This window comes from Carcharodon carcharias, chromosome 7, assembly GCF_017639515.1.
Source record: "Carcharodon carcharias isolate sCarCar2 chromosome 7, sCarCar2.pri, whole genome shotgun sequence".
Lineage (NCBI taxonomy): Eukaryota > Metazoa > Chordata > Chondrichthyes > Lamniformes > Lamnidae > Carcharodon > Carcharodon carcharias.
The window spans coordinates 71,400,822-71,422,448 of NC_054473.1; the positions used below are offsets into that span (position 1 = coordinate 71,400,822).

The window sequence follows — 21,627 nt, forward strand, 5'->3', positions numbered from 1 at the left end:
CCTGCTCCAAAATGCGTGTCAATGCCATTCAACAATTGAAACTCCCCAATTTTACTTCCCCACAGGAGATCTTAGCTTCTGCTCAGCCCTTCCAAAAAGCACCACAAACAAGACTATAAGCTTTTCATTTGTAGAAGGGAGGGAAAAAAAAGGAAGCACAAGTCCACAGGGAAACCAATGCATTAGCCCATTATAATTTGTGCGCAAATACACATTAGTTAAAAGGCAAGAAATTCTCTAAATCTAATACTGTACTAAATCAGATTATGGGCAATTTGAAGTTGTAACAGTTTTCTCAATGTAATGTAAAATAAAGAACGTTAAACAATTTTATAGTTCTTCACAGATATGAAAAAATACAAGCACCAGTTTATAACACCATGTGTCACATACCCTAGGATGAGGAATGCCAGTTTTGGTGTTTTCAAATGCTGGCAGCAATCTCACAGCCAAGTCACGAGCCAAGTGAAGCAACTCATCATCATAATCATCTGGGGTCATGTTTCCAAAAGGCTGAGCAGGGTCCATTATAATCATATGTGCAGATAGCAAGCTTCCCAAAATCCTACAGCGGAACAAAACAAGCTGTTAAAGCACAACTAGAAATAGTTCTGTGAGGAGAAAAGGAAGATGTTTGTTAACCTAATTACAATTTTAATTCAAAAAGAAGCCAATTAACATTAAACACTAATTAGGGAATACTACCAAGTAGGTTATTTAATAAGGGAAATTCCATCATTTCCAATTTGCTTTTCTACCTTCCTGCGCATGGACTCCCTGCTGCCAAGCACACTCCAGTATCTAAATTAAGTGATCATTCTTCATGGAGGAGCTTAGTTGGTGAACATGCTTCAGTTGTACAGAGATTTGGCCAGACCCCATCTGGAGCCCTGCACTCAGGTATGGGCACATCCCAGGAGAGAGAGCCTTGGGAGGAATACAGCACAGATTGACCAGAATGATGCCAAGATAAAACTGAGGGCAGTTTGTGTAAACTTGCCTTATATTCCCTTGAGGAGGTTAAGGGGGCAATCTAATCAAGCCGTTTAAATTAATCAATTTATTTGATAGCATAGGTGGGGAATCCAGAACAAGAAGTCATAATTTTAAAATTAGATCTAGGACATTTGCAGTGAAATAGGAACATAGGAGCAGGCCATTCAGCCCATCGAGCCTGCTCCACCATTCAATATGGTCATGACTGATCATCCACTTCAATGCCTTTTTCCCCACACTATCCCCATATCCCTTTACATCATTAGCATTTAGAAATCTGTCAATCTCTACTTCAAACATGCTCAATGACTGAACTTCCACATGGTAATTCCACAAATTGGGTAACACTTTTTTTCTTTACACAAAGGTTTTCCACATTTCTCCTAATCTGGAACGTGCTCCCTCCAAAAGGCTGTGGGAGCTAGGCAAATTGAAATATAAGACAGAGATTGTTAAATTTGACGAAGGGTAGCAATGAACAAAGGTCTAACAGGTTTGGGGGCTGGCATGACCCACTGGGGATAGTGCACTGTAATACCAAGCCCCACTGTTCCCCTAGCCACGACAAACACACGATTTTAATGGTGGGATAAAAGCATTCAATAGCACCAATGTTAGATGTTCTCTCTTTACAGGCCAGGAGCTTTTTGCACTGCCCTCTCGCAAAACCCTGGTCACCTGGTCCAATTAAAATGCTGTTGTCAGGAGTACACGAATCAATGAGTTGATTTTGATTGATGTCTTCCAAATTCCCTTCAGTTCTTGTTGTTGACACAAGGTAGTCTTCCAGCACTTTCAGTATTTAGTTTACTGGTTGAGAACTTGCTTTTCAATGTCTCTAACAGTGGTTTTCCCCTTTTCCTTTTCACAGGGGTTTCCTCAGAGAGCAGATTATAGAGATATGAGGAGGAGAGATTTTAGATCTTCTCTCTTTGCAGGTCAGGAGCTTTTTGCACGGCTCTCACAAAGCCCTGGTAACCTGGCCAGGAGCCAATTAAAATGCTGTTGTTAGGCAGCTCCCTTGGTCCAGGACTCCTTTCTGGCACTATCCTGTCTTTCATGGCACACACTATTCCAGGACTGCAACATTGTATATATCTCTCATCCTGTTCCAGTGGACATGTCTTTCAACCTGCAGCCACTGTAATTTTAATTCACAGTCCAACAGAAAATAAAAAGATACCTTCTTTACAACAGTCCAACAGAAATAAAAATATATGTTCCTCAGAGCTGACTGGCCCACCTCCATATCCATGTTTGAATATTAGTCATTATAGTTGAGCTTGACCCTGTCCTCACCTGATACATACACAAAATCTTAAGGAGTTGTTGAATAGAAACATGGAGCAGAATCTCTGAGGTACAAGAATTAGGAGATTTGTGGCTCACCTGATAGTTGCCTCAAAGACTTGCACAGTTGAATCTTTATTAAAAGAAACTGTGGTAGTCACCAGCTTCACTGCTCTTTTAAACTCTGAAGCATTGCCCAAAACCTGAAGAGCAAAATGAAAAATTATGAAATTTAAATATATCCTCAGAATATTAAGTGTAAATTTAGAAAAAGCTGCAGAATAAGTATTGTTTCCCAAATATGCTATCAGATATGTTGCAAAATAAATGTTTTTTAAAATTAATTCATGGGATAATGAGCATCACGGGCTAGGCCAATATGAAAAGGCAAATGATCTTATCCACTCCAGTAATAATGATTCATGATATCCAGCCAGAAATCCCCATTGAACACTTTCTTCCTTTGCGCTTTAATCCAATTTAGCATTGTGTTTAGCATGACTTTAATTTACAGGGGAAATATAAATCAAAATCAGAATAGACATTCCAACAATTGCACCATGATCTCTGAGAGGTGGGGGAGGTGGAAAAGGGGGAGAAGAAAGAAGAAATATTAATTAGGGGAAATACAAACATTTAACTTGGAGTTGTGCCCAAGTCCAGAGTTTTAACTAATCTGGCATAGAAGGATGTAGGTTTACTCTCACTGTTCCCTACACAGGGAGATAGCAATCTTGGGCATACTGTCAGAGGGAAGCCAACCAGAAGCCAGGCAATTCAACAAGAGCCACTTAAAAATAGTCCAGCTGGTATAGCATGCCAAAGGCCTGGCTCCAGATTTTCAGACTGTACCTTCTGGAGAAGGTGTAAGGCAGACATGCACTGAAGGGAAGAAGAGTAACTTCTAAAATAACTCCACATATTTACACTGCAAATATTACACTATAGGGGCAAAGAGCGAGGGCATAGGTGTACAGAATATGACTGCAATGTATCAATATTCCTCCAGGTAAAAAATGAGATACTTCATTGAAGGTAGACCTTGAAAAGCAATATTCTAATGAATCACTTTTGCAATTTTTCTGCATTCTGACAATCACTGTACAATAATGTAACTTCAACTCCTGCATCCACCATGCACATTTTGTCAGTTCGACTTTCCAGCATGGCAAGTTGGGAAATTCATTTCAACCATCTAGTAATTTGCAGACCAGCAAAAGATGCATGGCCATGAAAGCTGAGAGTTTGTTGAAAAAACCCAACTAATTAACAAATGTGCATTAGTCAACCAAGTCTGGATCTGGTTGCCACACTGTGGTTGACTTTTAGGTAACTGGGGATGGGCAATACTGTCTTTTTCCCTAAAACATTTTATTCATTAAAATTTATAATTTACATTACACAACTGTTCAACATTGACATTACATAAAGTGCAAAACAACTCAGTTTCTCCAATACTGTATGTTACTTACTATATTTAAAATTAGTCAATATTTACAATGCTCATTACATGTCAAACATACAGACCAATGGGTTTTACAGTTTCCAGCCCTCTGTGTACCATGGCTGAAGAGTCTTAGGCAGTGGCACTGCTAAGGCTGGATCGCTATAGCCACAAATTTTGCATGTTCAGTTGTGATATTAAAATAAGTTATCTACATATCAACATAAATAATTAGGCTTTCATCACAGGATTTCTTACATCCTTTGAACAACCAGCTAAACTTTAACATATAGCATTTGTAAACAAACACCTGGATAGTTTTGATGACATTTAAATCTACTGCAAGAAACAAGATTGTAATTTTATCAAGTCAAATGGGAAAGCTCAGTTTGTTTAGAAACTGCTCAGGCTAGTTGAAATGTCATGACATTGGTTGATGTTAAACATCATTTATCATCTAACTGCCTCAACACGCAGTCTCAAGTAATTTAAGTGACAACTTAAAATTAATTATCCGTCATTGTAAACATCTGATGTTCACCTACAATCCTGGAAAAACCTACTACTGAATCCGCATAGTTGTGCAACAGAAGCCTACCTGAATGCTGCAGAATTCAAAGGACACAAACTAGTCTGTTTTGTTTGCAATGGCTAAACAATTACCTTCTAATACTTAATACGTTACTGGCAACTTCACACAGTAACTACAATTGCAAAGGCTTGTATTTTTCACAGCTTGGTTATGAATTTATGCTAAAAAATACTTTTAAGCCAAAAACTTCCATCAACCAGCAATTTGTTCTAAATTAAGCAGCTCAAACTTAAATTTACTGAATTACAAATGTTACTTTACTAGAGGAAATCAAAAGGCAGTACTCATCAATATTCTAATTTCTAACATCAACCTTTCAAGAAGCCCTTAAAATATCAAACCCTAACAAACATCATTCAGAAAATAAAAGATTGCTGAGAAGGCATTAAGTTGGATTTAGTAGGTATGGATGTTACAGATGTTATAATCATAAAGGCAAATATCAGCACCTGGATTAAGGTCCAAGAGCATCTACTGTCATGTTATATAGTAACCATTTTACCTGGAAAAGGAGACTTTTAGTCCCTTTGTCTCCCCACCTCTCAATGTAAAGATCTTTCCCCTTTTTATGTTATGCTTTTTTTGAGACTAAGCAGAGCCTGATTTCAAAGCTGCATTCTTTAAGAAACTTACAAATCTCTATTTTAGTCCGACTGCAGCTGTATGCAACTTACTGATGATTCATCAGATGTCTTGCTTTATTTTAGGAACAGTAGTAAAAGAGTTTATAGCTGTCAATTTCATTCTACATGTACTGTACTTTTCAGAGAATGGCCCATCCAATAGCGTTTCCTAGTGCAATGATAACAGCCATTTGTACTTTCCTCGACATTGCTCACTGGTAGTCCATTAAGGTCTCAAGAAGGCACATGCCCTCAACCACTGCTGCTTCTGAGGCTCAGGTTGCAGCGCTGACAATTCAGTGTGCTGCATTACAAGGCATCACAAAATAACTATCCTAGCCAGTCTCTTTATGGGGTATGTGGAACATTCCTTGTTCCAGTCCTACTCCGGCCCCCTTCCACAACTCTTTCTCCGGTACATCGATGATTACTTCGGTGCCGCTTCATGCTCTCGTCGGGACTTGGAAAAATTTAGTAATTTTGTTTCCAATCTCCACCCCTCTATCATTTTCACGTGGTCCATCTCTGACACTTCCCTTCCTTTCCTTGACCTCTCTGTCTCAAGCTCTGGTGATAGACTGTCCACCAATATCCATTACAAACCCACCGACTCCCACAGCTACCTCGACTACAGCTCCTCACACCCCGCTCCTGTAAGGACTCCATCCCATTCTCTCAGTTCCTTCGCCTCTGTCGCATCTGTTCCGATGATGCCACCTTCAAAAACAGTTCCTCTGACATGTCCTCCTTCTTCCTTAACTGAGGTTTTCCACCCACAGTCGTTGACAGGGCCCTCAACCGTGTCCGACCCATCTCCCGCGCATCCGCCCTCACGCCTTCTCCTCCCTCCCAGAAACATGATAGGGTCCCCCTTGTCCTCACTTATCACGCCACCAGCCTCCGCATTCAAAGGATCATCCTCCGCCATTTCCAGCATGATGCCACCACCAAACACATCTTCCCTTCACCCCCCCTATCGGCATTCTGTAGGGATCGTTCCCTCCGGGACACCCTGGTCCAATCCTCCATCACCCCCTACTCCTCAACCCCCTCCTTCGGCACCACCCCATGCCCACGCAAAAGATGCAACACCTGCCCCTTCACTTCCTCTCTCCTCACCGTCCAAGGGCCCAAACACTCCTTTCAAGTGAAGCAGCATTTCACTTGCATTTCCCCCAACTTAGTCTTCTGCATTCGTTGCTCCCAATGTGGTCTCCTCTACATTGGAGAGACCAAACATAAACTGGGCGACCGCTTTGCAGAACACCTGCGGTCTGTCCGCAAGAATGACCCAAACCTCCCTGTCGCTTGCCATTTTAACACTCCACCCTGCTCTCTTGCCCACATGTCTGTCCTTGGCTTGCTGCATTGTTCCAGTGAAGCGCAACGCAAACTGGAGGAACAACACCTCATCTTCCGACTAGGCACTTTACAGCCTTCCGGACTGAATATTGAATTCAACAACTTTAGGTCGTGAGCTCCCTCCCCCATCCCCACCCCCTTTCTGTTTCCCCCTTCCTTTTTTTTCCCAATAAATTATATAGATTTTTCTTTTCCCACCTATTTCCATTATTTTTAAATATCTTAAAATCTTTTATGCTCTCCCCACCCCCACTAGAGCTATACCTTGAGTGCCCTACCATCCATTCTTAATTAGCACATTCGTTTAGATAATATCACCAACTTTAACACCTATGTGTTCTTTTGTTCTATTGTTGTTGACATCTTTTGATGATCTGCTTCTATCACTGCTTGTTTGTCCCTACAACCACACCCCCATCCACTTTTCTCTCTCTCTCCCCCCCCCACACACACACACACACACACACACACACACACACACACACACACACACACACACACACACACACACACACACACACACACACACCTTAAACCAGCTTATATTTCAACTCTTTCTTGGACTCGAACTCAAGTTCTGTCGAAGGGTCATGAGGACTCGAAACATCAACTCTTTTCTTCTCCGCCGATGCTGCCAGACCTGCTGAGTTTTTCCAGGTAATTCTGTTTTTGTTTTTATCCTAGCCAGTTTTTGCTGCAATCTGACTGGTCAATGCACCAATAAGAAAGCAAAATGAGAACCTTATAATCTAGCAACGGCCCAAGACAAAAGTCTAGTATACTGGTGTTACATTATTGAAGCATGGTAAGCACAAAGCGAGGCCACACAAATGCACATTACTCATCTTCACCTATGCTACTCTAATTACAAATTACTCACTTATAGAGTGAGTATAAGTTTCATCTAAACAGGAGAAAACCCATCTAATGCAACAAAAATTTAAATAAAAACAGTGCAATACAAAACATATTGGCTTGGATTCTGCAGTCGCAACATCGACAAAACAGTCAGCGTTCATGGTCATTACTCTGTTGAATCTGACAGCAACTTGAGTCTTCACATATGCAGTTAAATGCAGAAATCCCAGAGTTGCTGTTGATGATCCTAGACTTCCCCATAAGGTGTGAAGTTCCACTGGACTATAAACTTCCCCTTTTACACTATTTGACTTGCTGTAAAAGCCCTGAGAAAAATTTACACTTTGTACTGAGGCATAACTGGGTTTTTAAACAGTGCACTGAGTTCATAATTAATGCTAAACAGCTTCACTGGCCCTGAAAAACTAAATCTATATTTGTGGAATGTCAAATTTCTCAATGATGATAAACAGCTCAAATTTAAATTTTTTAAGTCTGTTACCTTAACCCCATGCGCATGTCTTAATCATTAATTTCACTTTCTAAAATTTTAATTAAGTGAAAGGTTCAGTGTACTTTACTTCCTGGTGTGCAGTCTCTGTGAATGTTTCAATGTGATTAGCTGCTTATCTTGCTTGACGACAGCACTGTCACTGGACACCTGGCCATCCCGTCAACATGGCGCCAGATTCAAAATGACATCAGGGAAGGGGTAATCCACAACGATCTTTGTGGGCAATGTTTTTGAGGTCAGCAGCGAGTGTCGTCACATCACCGCTGATCACGAAATCTGAGTTACAAGTGTTCTTTATTCCAATGCATCCCTGATTAAAGAAATGACAAAATCATAGGAAAATTATTTCTGAATAAATTACTATTTGCAAATGGTGAGAAGAGTGCTCTTCCCATTAGCTCATCACTAAGTATTCACATCATGACAGCTGTTCCACTGTCAGCACATGCAGCAAACACTCCCTAAGCTGTCAGCCGATTGAGAATGTCAAAAAACCTCTGTTTTTAAGAATACAAATCTTTACCAAATATTCGTGCAGTTTCAACAAGTGGAAACACTTAATAAAGAATCCTTTACTCCTTCGCCATGAGCTGAACTAGAGATATCCTGCTCTCAATTGTACATTCAATTTGAACAATTAATATTGTGGTTATGGACAAGTTTAATTTTGCTTTCATGAACTTGCACTTCAAATGATTCTCACTAAGGATATTTCAACACTTTTGTCACAAGCTACTGTAAACCTTTTAATCCCCTCTATAAAGGCAAGTGCCTTCTGTTTTGTGCCAAAATACTGTTACTTCAGAATAAGTAATGATTATTCAGCTCCATGGCTCCAATCAAAGTTTGCAAAATCGATTACCCACTGCTACACAGAAATAAGCATTGTACTCTACGCTGTTTGCAGCTGTCAGTATGGTACAGCTACCATGGACCAGCTTTTCATCCCCCTCCCCACCTCATACTGCAGGTCTGCACCAGTAACTAGAGTATCCCAACTGTTACTGCATAAAGTTTTATACAACACTGGTGCACAATAATTTTAGTTTATCACAAAGCTTTCTTAACACGTTAAAGCTGCTTTTATCATTGAACTTTACACAATCTACTTATATCTAGCAGTACCTCACATATTTCCTATTTCTAAATCATATTCGAGGCCAGGAAAACTCTGTGCTTTTTGCAGTCATGCAAACCCATAGCTATACTTTCAGATGGTAAATTTGAAATGCTTTGAGCACACCCAGTGGAACTACATTTTAAAGCCAACACGAGAAACGGAACGGTGTATCATATACAACTAATGGAAGATTCCATCCAGATGGTTCAAACCCAACTCTGCGCTTGCTCCACTGTCTGCTTCAGGAGAGCAACACTTGCTATCCTGCTGGTACTTCGTCCATTTATGTTTCCACTGCGAAACCAACAAGCTCAGTTTGTTAGAAGTTATGAGAAACTAGATACCTACAGCTGCTGGCATTAAGCAAGCCACACAGCTTATTTCTAACCACAGCTGAAAACTGCAAGTTTGCCACTAGCTAGTTACTCAAAAGGGCAAATAACACCAAGGCATTTTTTACATTACCACAAATGATAAACTACTATGCAAAATTCAACAGCAGAAATATAACTCTACCCTATGATGTTGCGGTTTTGCACCTATTTGGTGCTTAGAATTTAATTCCAATAAAAGCATAACAATGTGGTTGTAAATTTATTAATTGCTAATAATCTACTTACATACCATTTATTGCAAATTAGCAGGCAATCAGAGATTGCTACAAGATTGTGTGTGTTTGGAGAAGGTTTGAACATGGATGAATATATACAGAACTATCACTGGCAACAAGGGAACAAATCTATACAAAAGGGGCCAGAATATTCATTTTTGACACATTGCATCTAATTTATGTTTTAGAAGAATTTTGTATAGTAGATATGCAAACATGCCACTAGTACAGTAGAAATGCTTTTAATAACAATGATATCCACTTGGCGCTTTCTGGGTGTATATTCTTATATACTACCTAGGTATTCCACATCTGCACAAGTTTTTACACCTTGAATTGTGCAACCAAATCACTGAAAGTTCAAATTAATATTAGCTATTTATATTAACCATTATAACCTCCTTGCTGCAAGACTGGGACTTCAATCATCTCTCTATCTTTAAGCACATAACATTGCTCCCTCCTAAATTTTCAAACTCTTCCTCCAAATGCACAAAATGAAACTACAAAATCATTTCATCAAGACATTTTATTTTCAAAGAACATCTTATTTCCTGCCACATCCACTCTGCTAATGAAGGGACTGCAGCAAATTTCAACCAACCATTTCTCAAATTTTGTTGCAAACATTACAGCACTTCCAAAGTAAGAATGGGAAGGGCTGGTAATATGAAGTGATGGACATGCAGCCAAGATCTGTAGCTGTGCAAAATGAGGCAAGGGGACAGTGATATCCTCCCCTTAACGCTTCATTACACAGCACATATGGCACAATATATGTCAGCAAGTCATAAAAAGCTTCTTAATAAGTGCAAGTTTCATTTCCATTCCCTGTATTCGGGTAGAGGCAAGAGAATACTATGGAAGCATTAAATAGGGCCAATACCCTATATGAGGGCATTTACTGCCAAGTTTCTGCTGGGACTTTCCAATGTCTCTGAGCATTGGACTACATGAGAATTAATTACAACCACTGCAGAAACAAAGTTGCCTAGTAGGAAATTAAATCAACTAGCACTCTTGCTTCATTATCAAAGTGGCCTTTACCACATCAAGCACTGATTGATACATGTAGCATGGGAAAGCCCACTTGTTTGTATGGCATAATTCAATTGGCTAAATGTAAAAACACCAAGCACATCAGCAGTTATGAAAAGACTAATTTTTTGATGTAACTGTTAATAGGTTTTGTAGGATGAATACAAAAAATTCCTTTCACAATCAACTTTGTCTCACCAAGAGGAAGTATTACCTTTTAAAGGAAGTAGTTCTAGTTTACTTCTTAAAACACAAGAAAATGTAAAAAAAAAGACAAACAGGAAAAGACCTACTGGTCCACCAACAATGTATACACTTCCTCCACCATTATGTAACTTCCAGGAGTTACTGTACATCTTAATGTTACGCTACTAATGTGAATAGTGCTAACTGAAGCTAAGCAAAAAAAATCAAAGCGTTTCCAGTTAAACTGGAGCAGTGCAATTCACACCAACTGGAGACATTACTAGCCAGTATGCATTTAGGCCATCAAAGTCAGCTTTCATTTATGCAGAATTTCATGATCACAAAGAAACCGAGTATGATCCAAACAATCTTGTTAATTAATCAAGTAAAAGCACCATGAATCAAATTTTCTCCTTCACCCTGAAGATCATATCAATCCTCAATTATAGTGCAAAACCGATAACAACTCGACACATCTGGGATCTCGTAAATGCCTGGTCTAATACTTACTCTCTAACAATGAAATTTAAGGACAGAAAAAAAGAGACAGAACAGAAAAAGGGAAAGAAAGAGTGGATTAAGAGATGACGGGCAGAAAGGAAAAGAAAGAAAAATAGAAGAGGACACTGTCACCCATTGAGTTTCAAAATTGTTATACTTGTCCTTGAGAAGTTAATGAGTAAATGGAGGGGTAGGCTAATGAAATGCACAAACATTTTTATTCATTCTGCAACCCAAAATTATTTTCTTAAAGAAATCTAATTTGTATTTCTGAGCGTCAAAACAGCTTTGCATCCTGAAAATGATTGCCTCCCGTCACAATCAGGAATGTGGATAGCAAATATACTGCCAGGAGAGAAGAAAAGTTTTAAAAATTCTAGGAACAGATCATCAGCTGCTAGAGAAGACAGGTAATTCTGTTTTTGTTTTGGATTTCCAGCATCCGCAGTTTTTTTGTTTTTATTACAGCTATATTTGTTCTCTGTCTAGGTCCCCAAGGTTAAGTCACATGGTGTGACGGGTGTGATTTATGACATGAAACATCAACCTTAAATGGCAATGGCAACCTTATTCCCACTTACATTGCAGATCCAGCAGTTACATGACATTTTACACAATTTCAACAGAGAGCTTACAAAGGTTTTCATTTCTTGAGGCTAATGAAGGTGCAACAAATCACCCAGCGGTTCATGGGGAAATCTGAACTCAGGATGCACCTCCTCTTTGTCGCAGCCATTTTTTATCATGTACCAACCATGGCTGGGAAATGAACTCAATTGTTTTTTTTCAGCAATTTCTGGGTCATTCTTAATTGTAACTGGAGACATTACTAGCCAGTATGCATTTAGGCCATCAAAGTCAGCTTTCATTTATGCAGAATTTCATGATCACAGGGAAACCGAGTATGATCCAAGCAATCTTGCTTACTGATCGAATAAAATGACCATGACGATGTGGCCAGAGATACATAAAACCAGAATTTTCGTGGTGAAAAAAGTTTGAAAATGAAAAATCTGGATAATACAATGAATTTCAGAAGATTTACATCCAATATACAAATTACCTCATGTAGCTAAAACAGGTAATAGAAGATCTTTCTACACAAAAAATATTAAGGTTCCAAACAAAATTACTTCATAAAAACAAGAAACATGCACAACCGAAGTGAACACACAACAAAAAGAATGTAAACTCCCACAGAGCAAAGCAGTTACTAAACATCTGTTACTCACCGCTAGTGTATCAAGTGCATCGATCAGTGTTAAAGAATAGTTCCCAAGGACATCATTAATGTTGATGTTTGAACTAGAAGGAAAACAAAATCAATTAACAGTTCCAAAAGCAAAATGAACCTAATTTGTTTATGGTTGGGATTAGGAATGGAGTTAGTCATCGATACCAAGAAAATCATTATGTCGCTTCCTTGTAAGAATTTCTGTGACAAGAATTTTGTAACCTCTGTGCAGTCTGATCCTGCAAACTAACAACACAGCTAGACTAACTTTAATTAATTACATGAATACAGTTTTCAAAACCTAAATAGACACCAGTGTCAGCACAAATACTTCAGGGTTGGGAGGGGGAAGAAGCAGGAGAAGAGTTTACTTTCTTTAATTGATAGCTACAATCATGATGGGACCCCGAAGTCAGCAGGGTAGAATTGAGCCAATCAGCCATGATCTTACTGAATAGCAGAGTAGGCTCGTAAGGTCAGAATGACCTATTACTGCTCCTATTTCCTATGATCTTTAGATGGCATGTGCCTGCAAACTATCACAATTGATGTTAAAGATCATAATGAGCAACTTCTTTTTAAAAGTGTTAATACAAGGATCTGCACTTTAATTCAAATTAAGGAACTTGTGCATGTTGACACACAAAAACCAAAACGTTGCAGAACTGTAATAATACACAAACTAAAAAGAGGACCTGAAAGTTAATGTCCTTAATGTCATCATTAACACATTCCTTAGCTAATATCACCACCGTCAACACCCCTTTGTCCTTTTGTCTATGACATCTTTGGCAATCTCTTCTTTGCCTCCACCTATCATTGGCCCTCTATCCAGCTCTACCTGTCCCACTCCCCTCAACCAGCTTATATTTCACCTCATTGCTATATTTCTTAGCTCTGATGAAGAGTCATACGGACTCGAAACGTTAACTGTATTCCTCTCCACAGATGCTGTCAGACCTGCTGAGTTTTTCCAGCTATTTTTATTTTTGTTTCAGATTTCCAGCATCTGCAGTATTTTGCTTTTACCTGAAAATTAAGCTCTCTTTTATAGCAATTACCCTAATTTAAGGTATGTGATGGCAGGTAGAGCACGCTGTTGGTGAGTGGAAATATTTTTCAGCTTCCTTGCTTTTTCTATAAGAATTCTATCTTTTTTTGGAGCCTATTTAATTCTATATCATGCACACAATAAGCAGACTATTCAGAAGCTCCAATGAAGTCAAGTGCTAACTCCATTTCTGCAACACAAAGCTTAAACAAGCTTGTAGGGATTTTCACTGTAGCTGTCTGAAAATTCAGCTTTTTAAACTTTAGAAACACATGGCAATACGAAATTAAGTCTTCAATATACTCTATCTAGTCCATCACCATGTTTTTGCCCTGTAGTTGCATTCCAGTTTTAAGTGGGTTTGTTAAAAAGTGAATTCGGTAAATGGTGCACGTATACAGAAAAGCAAAAAGTGTAGATGCTAGAAATCTAAAACAAGCACAGAAAATGCTGGAAGTATTAAGAAAGTCAGGCAGCATCTGTGAAGAAATCAAATGAGTTAAACAAGGAAAATGTGATTAATTCTTTGAAGTGCAGTTTTGATTAAGGGTCCAGACTTGAGACATTAACTCATTCATTCGCTCCATAGATGCTACCTCACCTGCTGATTTTCATCATTCCCTATTTTTGATGTGCATCACACTGTTGTACTGGCTGCTGCACATCTAAAGGACTATGGTTATTGTCTGATCAAGGATGGCATGCACCATCAAGGAATTCAGGGATGCTTTATAACTTGTTGCCAAAAACACATGGCCCCTTCTATGAAATTCCATTCTGCAGTTTGTTGGTAGGCCAAAATCAGCTAAACACCCTAGGAATTCTAGGGCACGAGCAATGTTAATTTAACTTTCAAAACCATATTCATACCTTTCAGCTACATTCACCAATCCAGATACATTTGATAAAATTATGGCAATCAGCAATAGTTTCCAATGGAGATGTGCTTATGGGAGAGGACAGCTGAATTAACTCTTAAACCTAACTAAATCAGACACACTTGTACAAAGTTAGCCTGCAGGTACAGCAAGTAACGCGGAAGGCAAATGGAATACGGCCTTTACTGCAAGGGGGATGGAGTATATAAGTATGGACCTCTTTCTATAACAGTGCATGACATTGGTGAGTTTACATCTAGAGCACCATGTACAGTTTTGGTCTCCTTACTTAAGGAAGGATGTCCTTGCATTGGAAGCAGTTCAGAGAATGTTCATTAGGTTAACTTCCAAAATGAAAATGCTACCTTAAGAGGAAAGTTTGACAGGTTGGGTCTATACTTATTAGAAGAATGGAAGGTGATCTTATTGAAACATACAAAGATTCTGAAGGGGCTTGACAGGGTAGATGTTGAGAGTATGTTTCCACTTGTGGAGGAATTTAGAACTAGAAGGCGCAATTTCAAAATTAGGATTCTCCTGTTTAAGACTGAGAAGAGAAATTTCTTCTGAGGGTCGCTGGATTCTGTCCCCAGAGAGCAGTAGAGGCTGGGTCATAGAAACATAGAAAATAGGAGGAGTAGGCCATTCGGCCCTTCAAGCCTGCTCCACCATTCATCATCATGACTGATCATCCAACTCAATAGCCTGTTCCAGCTTTCTCCCCATATCCTTTGATCCCTTTCGCCCGAAGAGCTATATCTAACTCCTTCTTGAAAACATACAATGTTTTGGCCTCAACTACTTTCTGTGATAGCGAATTCCACAGGCTCACCCCACTGTCTGGGTGAAGAAATTTCTCCTCATCTCAGTCCTAAACGGTCTACCCCGTATCCTCAGACTGTGACCCCTGGTTCTGAAATCCCCCACCATTGGGAACATCCTTTCTGCATCTACCTTGTCTAATCCTGTTAGAATAGGGTCATTGAATATATTCAAAGCTGAGTTGGACAGATTTTTGATCTACAAAGGAGACAAGGGTAATCAGGGCAGACAGGAAAGTGGAGTTAAGACTGCAAACAGATCAGCCATCAAATTGAATTTGAATGGAACATTGAATGGTGGAGCAGGCTCGAGAGGCCAAACAGCCTACTGATGCTCCTATTTCTGATATGCTCATGATTTTTCTTCTCTAATTTTGACAAAAGTTCATCATTCCAAGTGTTAACTGTTTCTCTCCACCATGAGTGCCTGACCCAAGTGTTTCCAACATTTTACTTAACATTACAAAGCATGTACAACATAGAAACAGTCTATTCAACCTAACAAGTCCATGTTCTCCTCGCACCCCCTTCATCTAACTCAAACCTCTCCACTTAAACCTCTATTCTTTTCTCCTTTGTTTTTATCTAGGTTCTCCTTAAATGCATGTAAGCTATTTAATTGTCTTAGCGATTTCGGTTTTCTAGCTTATTATGGCTTCTTTCGGTTAAACCATGTACAATGTAAACTTTCTATTTAATCATTTTTAACAGCACTTTTTGGGTAGAGGAGAATGGCATTGTCAAGGCAGGTTAAACAATTGCTGAACTGCCACCTCAGCAAACCAACTGTAAGCAGTCTCTGCATCTTACACTGTTTCACTTATCGTGAAAAGTCGTCATTAGTAGATCAAGTACCCAAGTAAAAAAACAACCTCAAAAATTACTGCTTACATGGCATGCTACAAGAAAGATTTCTCTCCAACCTTGCTGGGGTTAGGGGGAAAGACAGAAGCTGCTTTTATGTTAATTTGGTGAATACAATTCAAGTTCAACAAAAGTATCAACGTGTGTATTTTAATAATAAAAAGCTTCAAATGTGACAAAAAATTACCTTTTCTTCACAACATTAATAAAAGCTAAAATTAAACAGATACAATATGTGTATTATTCTGAACATATCAAATTCTGAGTCATGTTTGATTAATAATGCAGTATGCATTCATGACATACAATTCTATAGGTTATGTTTACAGCCAGCATAATGAAACACTAATTTTTTTTTCCATTTTAATTCTATTTTAATGTTACTGCAATCCTAAGTGAGAACTGATCTGTGGAATAATTTACAGGAAGCAGGAGGAATCGACAAAAACAGAACATTTAACGTTGATTATTTCAGCAATTCAAAAGAATTCCTTCACATTGTAAAACCTTGGCATATCTGAATTGTGACAAAGGGGCTGTCCAAAAATTACGTTCTTGAAGATCTGAAATTTCTACATGTAAATGCTTAAAAAACCCCACAGGATTTAGAATTAAATCACTGCTATAAACTCTTGTTCACACATCATCACCTTTGCAATTGGGCCATGTCTCCCTATTTGCATTATTTAAAAAAATGAAACAGTATCTCAACCAAATATAGCGAGTGGTATCTGCATTTGCCTGTTTCAATTCATGCGGCAAGTATCTGGTGTTCGTGCAACCAAAACCAAATGTTGGGTTTTACTCACCACAAAAGCGACCACATCAGCATTAGCTGCCCATTGAAAGTTTGCTAAGTACAGTTTTATTGCCTACAGCACAGTTGACAGGGCATTTTCTACAAACCGACAACTGGAGTGAATCACAAACCAACAGCTCTGGTATGAATGGCTGCAATTCTGAAATCAAAGCTGGATAAAGTGTTGGGAGTACACGGCAGAAGCATCAGTGTCCAAAAGAAAAGACAGGTTAACACTGAAGTGCAGTCCTGCCACAAACCTCTCCTGTCCTCTCTCAGATAATGATTCCTAGCATCTTTCAGAATCAGCCCTATAATTCATGCCGGTTTTTGGCAATAAGGTTTACTGCCTCTGCTTATGAAGTCAGTTCCTGCGAACGTCTTTTGTTGTGGGCAGCAGGAAAGACATGATACATTGAACTAAATGTCAAAATATTGGAAAGATAAAAAAGGGAATACTCCATTTGTTCTGACTATGATTGCCACATTCCATGGAAGTTGCAGCTGACTGAAAATTGTCATCCAAAGAAAAAAGCTGTAGGCTGACTGGATGTTCCACCGTCGATATGGAACAAGATCCAAAGTCGCTCAATACCCTCCCAGGAAGCCCCCTCCCACACCACTCTGCCCCTCAGCCCAGCTCTCTCCGCCCCCTCGCCCTCCCCTGCACTCACGGGTTGTCCCGGTCGGGCCCGCGGCCCCGGCAGTCGATAGGGTTGAGCTCATCCTGCGGGAAGGCGTGCTCCATGTAGTTCTCGTAGCCGAAGTAGAACATGCGCTGGGCGGCCTCCTTCATGCGGCGGCGCTGCAGCTCGGGGAAGGCGCTGTACTTGCGACTGTACTCGCCGAAACTGTCCAGGAAATTGTAGCCGGGGCCGGTGGGGCTGGAAACCACGGGAGGCCGCCTCTTACACACCATCGGCTCGCCGCCCGCCCTCTGCCGCTTGGCCCAGGTCTGGTCGAACCAGGATGGCTTCTGGAAGGCCTGGGCCGGAACCTCGGCCTGTCGGACCACACTCAAGCCGAACCGAAAGGGCACCAGATTCTGGTAGAATCCCAGGCTGGGCCCAAAGCCGCAGAGGAGCCAGAGGGTGAGGTGGAGGCCCAGCCGCAACAGCAGGAGCCCCAACACTATCGAGCGCCATTGCATTCTCAGACTGGAGCCACCGCATCCCCTCAGCAAGCGAACAGCCAACAAGGGGAGGGGCGAACTCAAACACCCGCCCCCTTGCCGCCGTCCATTGGATAGCCTTTCGACGTCCTTCCCGTTCATTGGTCATATTGAATGTCGGTCTCATGCTTCAACGGCGTCACCAACATTTACCCCGCCCCCAGGTTCCGACCAATGGGAAGAAGAGGGGAAATGCTGACGCCCCGCCCCTCTGTCGTTTGACTGACAGACAAAAACAGTAATCACTGCGATAAAAACAAAAAACTGCGGATGCTGGAAATCCAAAACAAAAACAGAAATACCTGGAAAAACTCAGCAGGTCAGGCAACATCGGCGGAGGAGAGCACAGTTTTTTTTTGCAAAAATATACTTTATTCTTAAATCTTCAAAAACATTTCGAACCATTTCAAAATCACCATTACAAAAATACAATCAGGTTCAACTTTTACAACATGTATCACAAGGTGTATCAGTACAAACAATGAATATTACAATCATTGGCAGACATTCATTTTAAGCTGTACAGCCTGAGGGGCTCTTTACAGTTCCCAGCCCCTCAGTGCACTGTGGCAGAAAGGTCTTAGGCAGCGACCCTTCCCCATTGCGCCTTTGTGGCGGCTGCCCCAAGCTTAACTGTGTCCCTCAGCACGTAGTCCTGAACCTTGGAATGTGCCAGTCTGCAACACTCGGTCGGGGACAACTCTTTGCGCTGGAAAACCAACAAGTTTCGGGCAGACCAAAGAGCGTCTTTCACCGAGTTGATGATCCTCCAGCTGCAGTTGATGTTTGTCTCGGTGTGTGTCCCTGGGAACAGCCCGTAGAGCACAGAGTCCTGTGTCACAGAACTGCTTGGGATGAACCTCGACAGAAACCACTGCATCTCTCTCCAGACCCTCTTCGCAAAGACACAATCTACAAGGAGGTGAACAACGGTCTCTTCCCCACCACAGCTACCTCGAGGGCAACGTGCAGAGGGGGTGAGACTTCTGGCATGTAGGAAGGATCTTACAGGGAGGGCCTTTCTCACCACCAGCCAAGCTCCGTCTTGGTGCTTGTTGGAAAGTTCTGGCGATGAGGCATTCTGCCAAATGACATTGTCAGTCTGCTCAGGGAACCATCCCACAGGATCCACCCTCTCCTTTTCCCTCAGGGCCTTTAAGACGTTACGTGCCGACCACTGCCTGATGGACTTGTGGTCGAAGGTGTTTCTCTGCATAAATTTTCCCACAAGGGACAGGTGGTACGGCACGGTCCAACTACTTGGAACGTTCCGCGGCAGCGTGGCCAGACCCATCCTTCGTCACACTGGGGACCGGTAGAACCTCAGCATGTAGTGACACTTGGTGTTTGCATACTGAGGGTCTACGCACTGCTTGATGCAGCCGCACACAAAGGTGGCCATCAGTATGAGGGCGATGTTGGGCACGTTTTTTCCCCCTTTATCTAGAGGCTTGTACATCGTGTCCCTGCGGACATGATCCATTTTCGACCTCCAGATAAAGCGGAAGATGGCTCGGGTGATCGCCACTACACAGGAGTGTGGAATGGGCCAGACCTGCGCCACGTACAGCAACAGCGAGAGTGCCTCACACCTGATGACCAGATTCTTACACGCAATGGAGAGGGAGCGTCGCTCCCACATGCCCAGTTTCCTTTTCACCATAGACACTCACTCCTTCCAGTTTTTAATGCGTGCCCTGGTCCCTCCGAACCATATCCCCAGCACCTTCAGGCCGTCAGCCCTGACAGTGAAGGGGACAAAGGATCGGTCGGCCCAGTTCCCAAAGAACATGGCCTCGCTCTTCCCAGGATTTACCTTGGCTCCCGAGGCCAGTTCAAACTGGTTGCAGATGTGGATCAGTCTGTGCACCGTGGATCAGTCTATGGATCCGAGCAGAAGACGGCGACATCGTCTATGTACATGGAGGTTTTGATCTGAGTGCCTCCACTGCCTGGGATTGTCACTCCTCTTATGCCCGGATCCTTCCTGATGGATTCAGCAAAGGGTTCTATGCAACACATGAAAAGAACAGGCGAGAGAGAGCAGCCCTGCCTGACTCCAGATTTAATAGGAAAGCTTTCTGATTCCCACCCATTGATAGAGACTGCGCTACTGATGTTAGTGTAGAGCAGTTGGATCCAATTGTGAATTCCCTCCCCAAACCCCATTTTGGAGAGCACATCCACCATGTAGGTGTGCGATATTCTGTCAAAGGCCTTCTCCTGATCCAGGCTGATAAGGCAAGTATCCACACCCCTGTCCTGTATATAGGCAATCGTATCCCTGAGCAGAGCGAGGCTGTCAGAGATCTTCCTGCCCGGCACAGTGCAGGTCTGTTCAGGGTGAATCACCAATTCCAGAGCAGATTTGACCTGATTGGCGATGACCTTGGACAGAATCTTATAGTCCACATTCAACAGCGAAATGGGTCACCAATTTCTAATTTCCTCCCTTTCCCCCTTGTGCTTGTAGATTAGGGTGATAATGCCTTTCCTCATGGATTCTGACATATTGCCGGCCAGGAGCATACTCTCGTACACTTCTAGCAGGTCCAGGCCGATCCAGTCCCACAGAGCCGAATACAACTCCGCCGGCAAGCCGTCGCTTCCGGGAGTTTTACTCTTCTCAAAGGACTCAAGGGCCTCAGTCAGTTCGTCAGGAGTTAGCGCTTTGTCCAGACTCTCCTGTGTACTGTCGTCTTAGACCTCCGTGATAGAGGACAGGAAGGACTAGGAGGTCGTGCTGTCTGTGGGCTTCACATCATACAATCCGGCATAAAAGGATTTGCTGATCCTCAAATGTCGGACTGTGATGACTTTACTGAGCCATCTTCTTCCTTCAGGCTGCTGATCACAGAGCTCTCTCTGTGTACCTTTTGGAAGAAGAAACATGAGCATGTCTCGTCCTGCTCCACGGAGCGGACTCTGGAATGGAAGATGATCTTGGAGGCCTCTGAGGCAAAGAGTGAGGCTTGCTGGCTCTTCACCTCTTGGAGTTCCTCCTTGACATCAACCCCCTTCGACTGCAGCCGGAGCAGATTCTGCATGTTTTTCTGGAGTCGGGACATTTCCCTCTGTTCCTTTCTAGCTTTCTGGGTGCCTTTGAGGATGAAAAACCTCTTGATGTTTCCCTTGATCACTTCCCACCAGTGTGTCAGGGGCTTAAAGTGGGGTTTCATGATTCTCCAACCTTTGTAATCCCTCTTGAGCTCCTCAGTGTTCTCTGGGGTCAGCAGCTTCACGTTAAGCTTCCATGCCCCCTGGCCAACCCTCTGGTCTTCCTCTAAGTGACAGTCAGCCAGTAGGAGGCAGTGGTCAGAGAAGAACACCGGCTTGACGTCAGTGGATCTGACTGTGAATGCACGGGACACAAACAGGAAATCTATCCTGGAACGGACAGACCCGTCAGGCCGCGACCAGGTGTATCTACGCTGCGCTCCGTCTGCAGGGTTGCTGAAGACATCGTGCAGCTTGGCATCCTTTACTGTTTCCATCAGGGATCTGGACGTAGCGTCCAATCTGCTTTCGGCCCTGCCGGATTGTCCAGCCGCATCGATGATGCAGTTGAAGTCACCGCCCAGAATGACTGGCCTGGAGGTTGCCAGCAGCAGTGGGAGCTGCTGAAAAACCTCCAGCCGCTCAGCCCCTTGTGACAGGGCGTAGACGTTAATTAAC

At 41.9% G+C, this 21,627-nt stretch overlaps 1 protein-coding gene across 2 annotated transcripts in view; it reads right to left on the minus strand.

Annotated features, from left to right (window-relative positions):
* Positions 1 to 17,964, minus strand: part of edem1 (ER degradation enhancer, mannosidase alpha-like 1) — a 38,208-nt gene extending 20,244 nt beyond the window's left edge. For both annotated transcript variants that reach the window (XR_005943564.1, XM_041191957.1), the window contains exons 1-4: positions 17,456 to 17,964; positions 12,367 to 12,439; positions 2,386 to 2,489; positions 394 to 565 (exon numbers count right to left, since the gene is read on the minus strand). Coding sequence is in view for 1 of the 2 variants with exons in the window: in XM_041191957.1 (XP_041047891.1) it covers positions 394 to 565; positions 2,386 to 2,489; positions 12,367 to 12,439; positions 17,456 to 17,931 (825 nt within the window). In the remaining variant the exon portion in view is untranslated. The remainder of the gene's footprint in view (positions 1 to 393; positions 566 to 2,385; positions 2,490 to 12,366; positions 12,440 to 17,455) is intronic.
* Between the last annotated feature and the right edge of the window lie 3,663 nt (positions 17,965 to 21,627).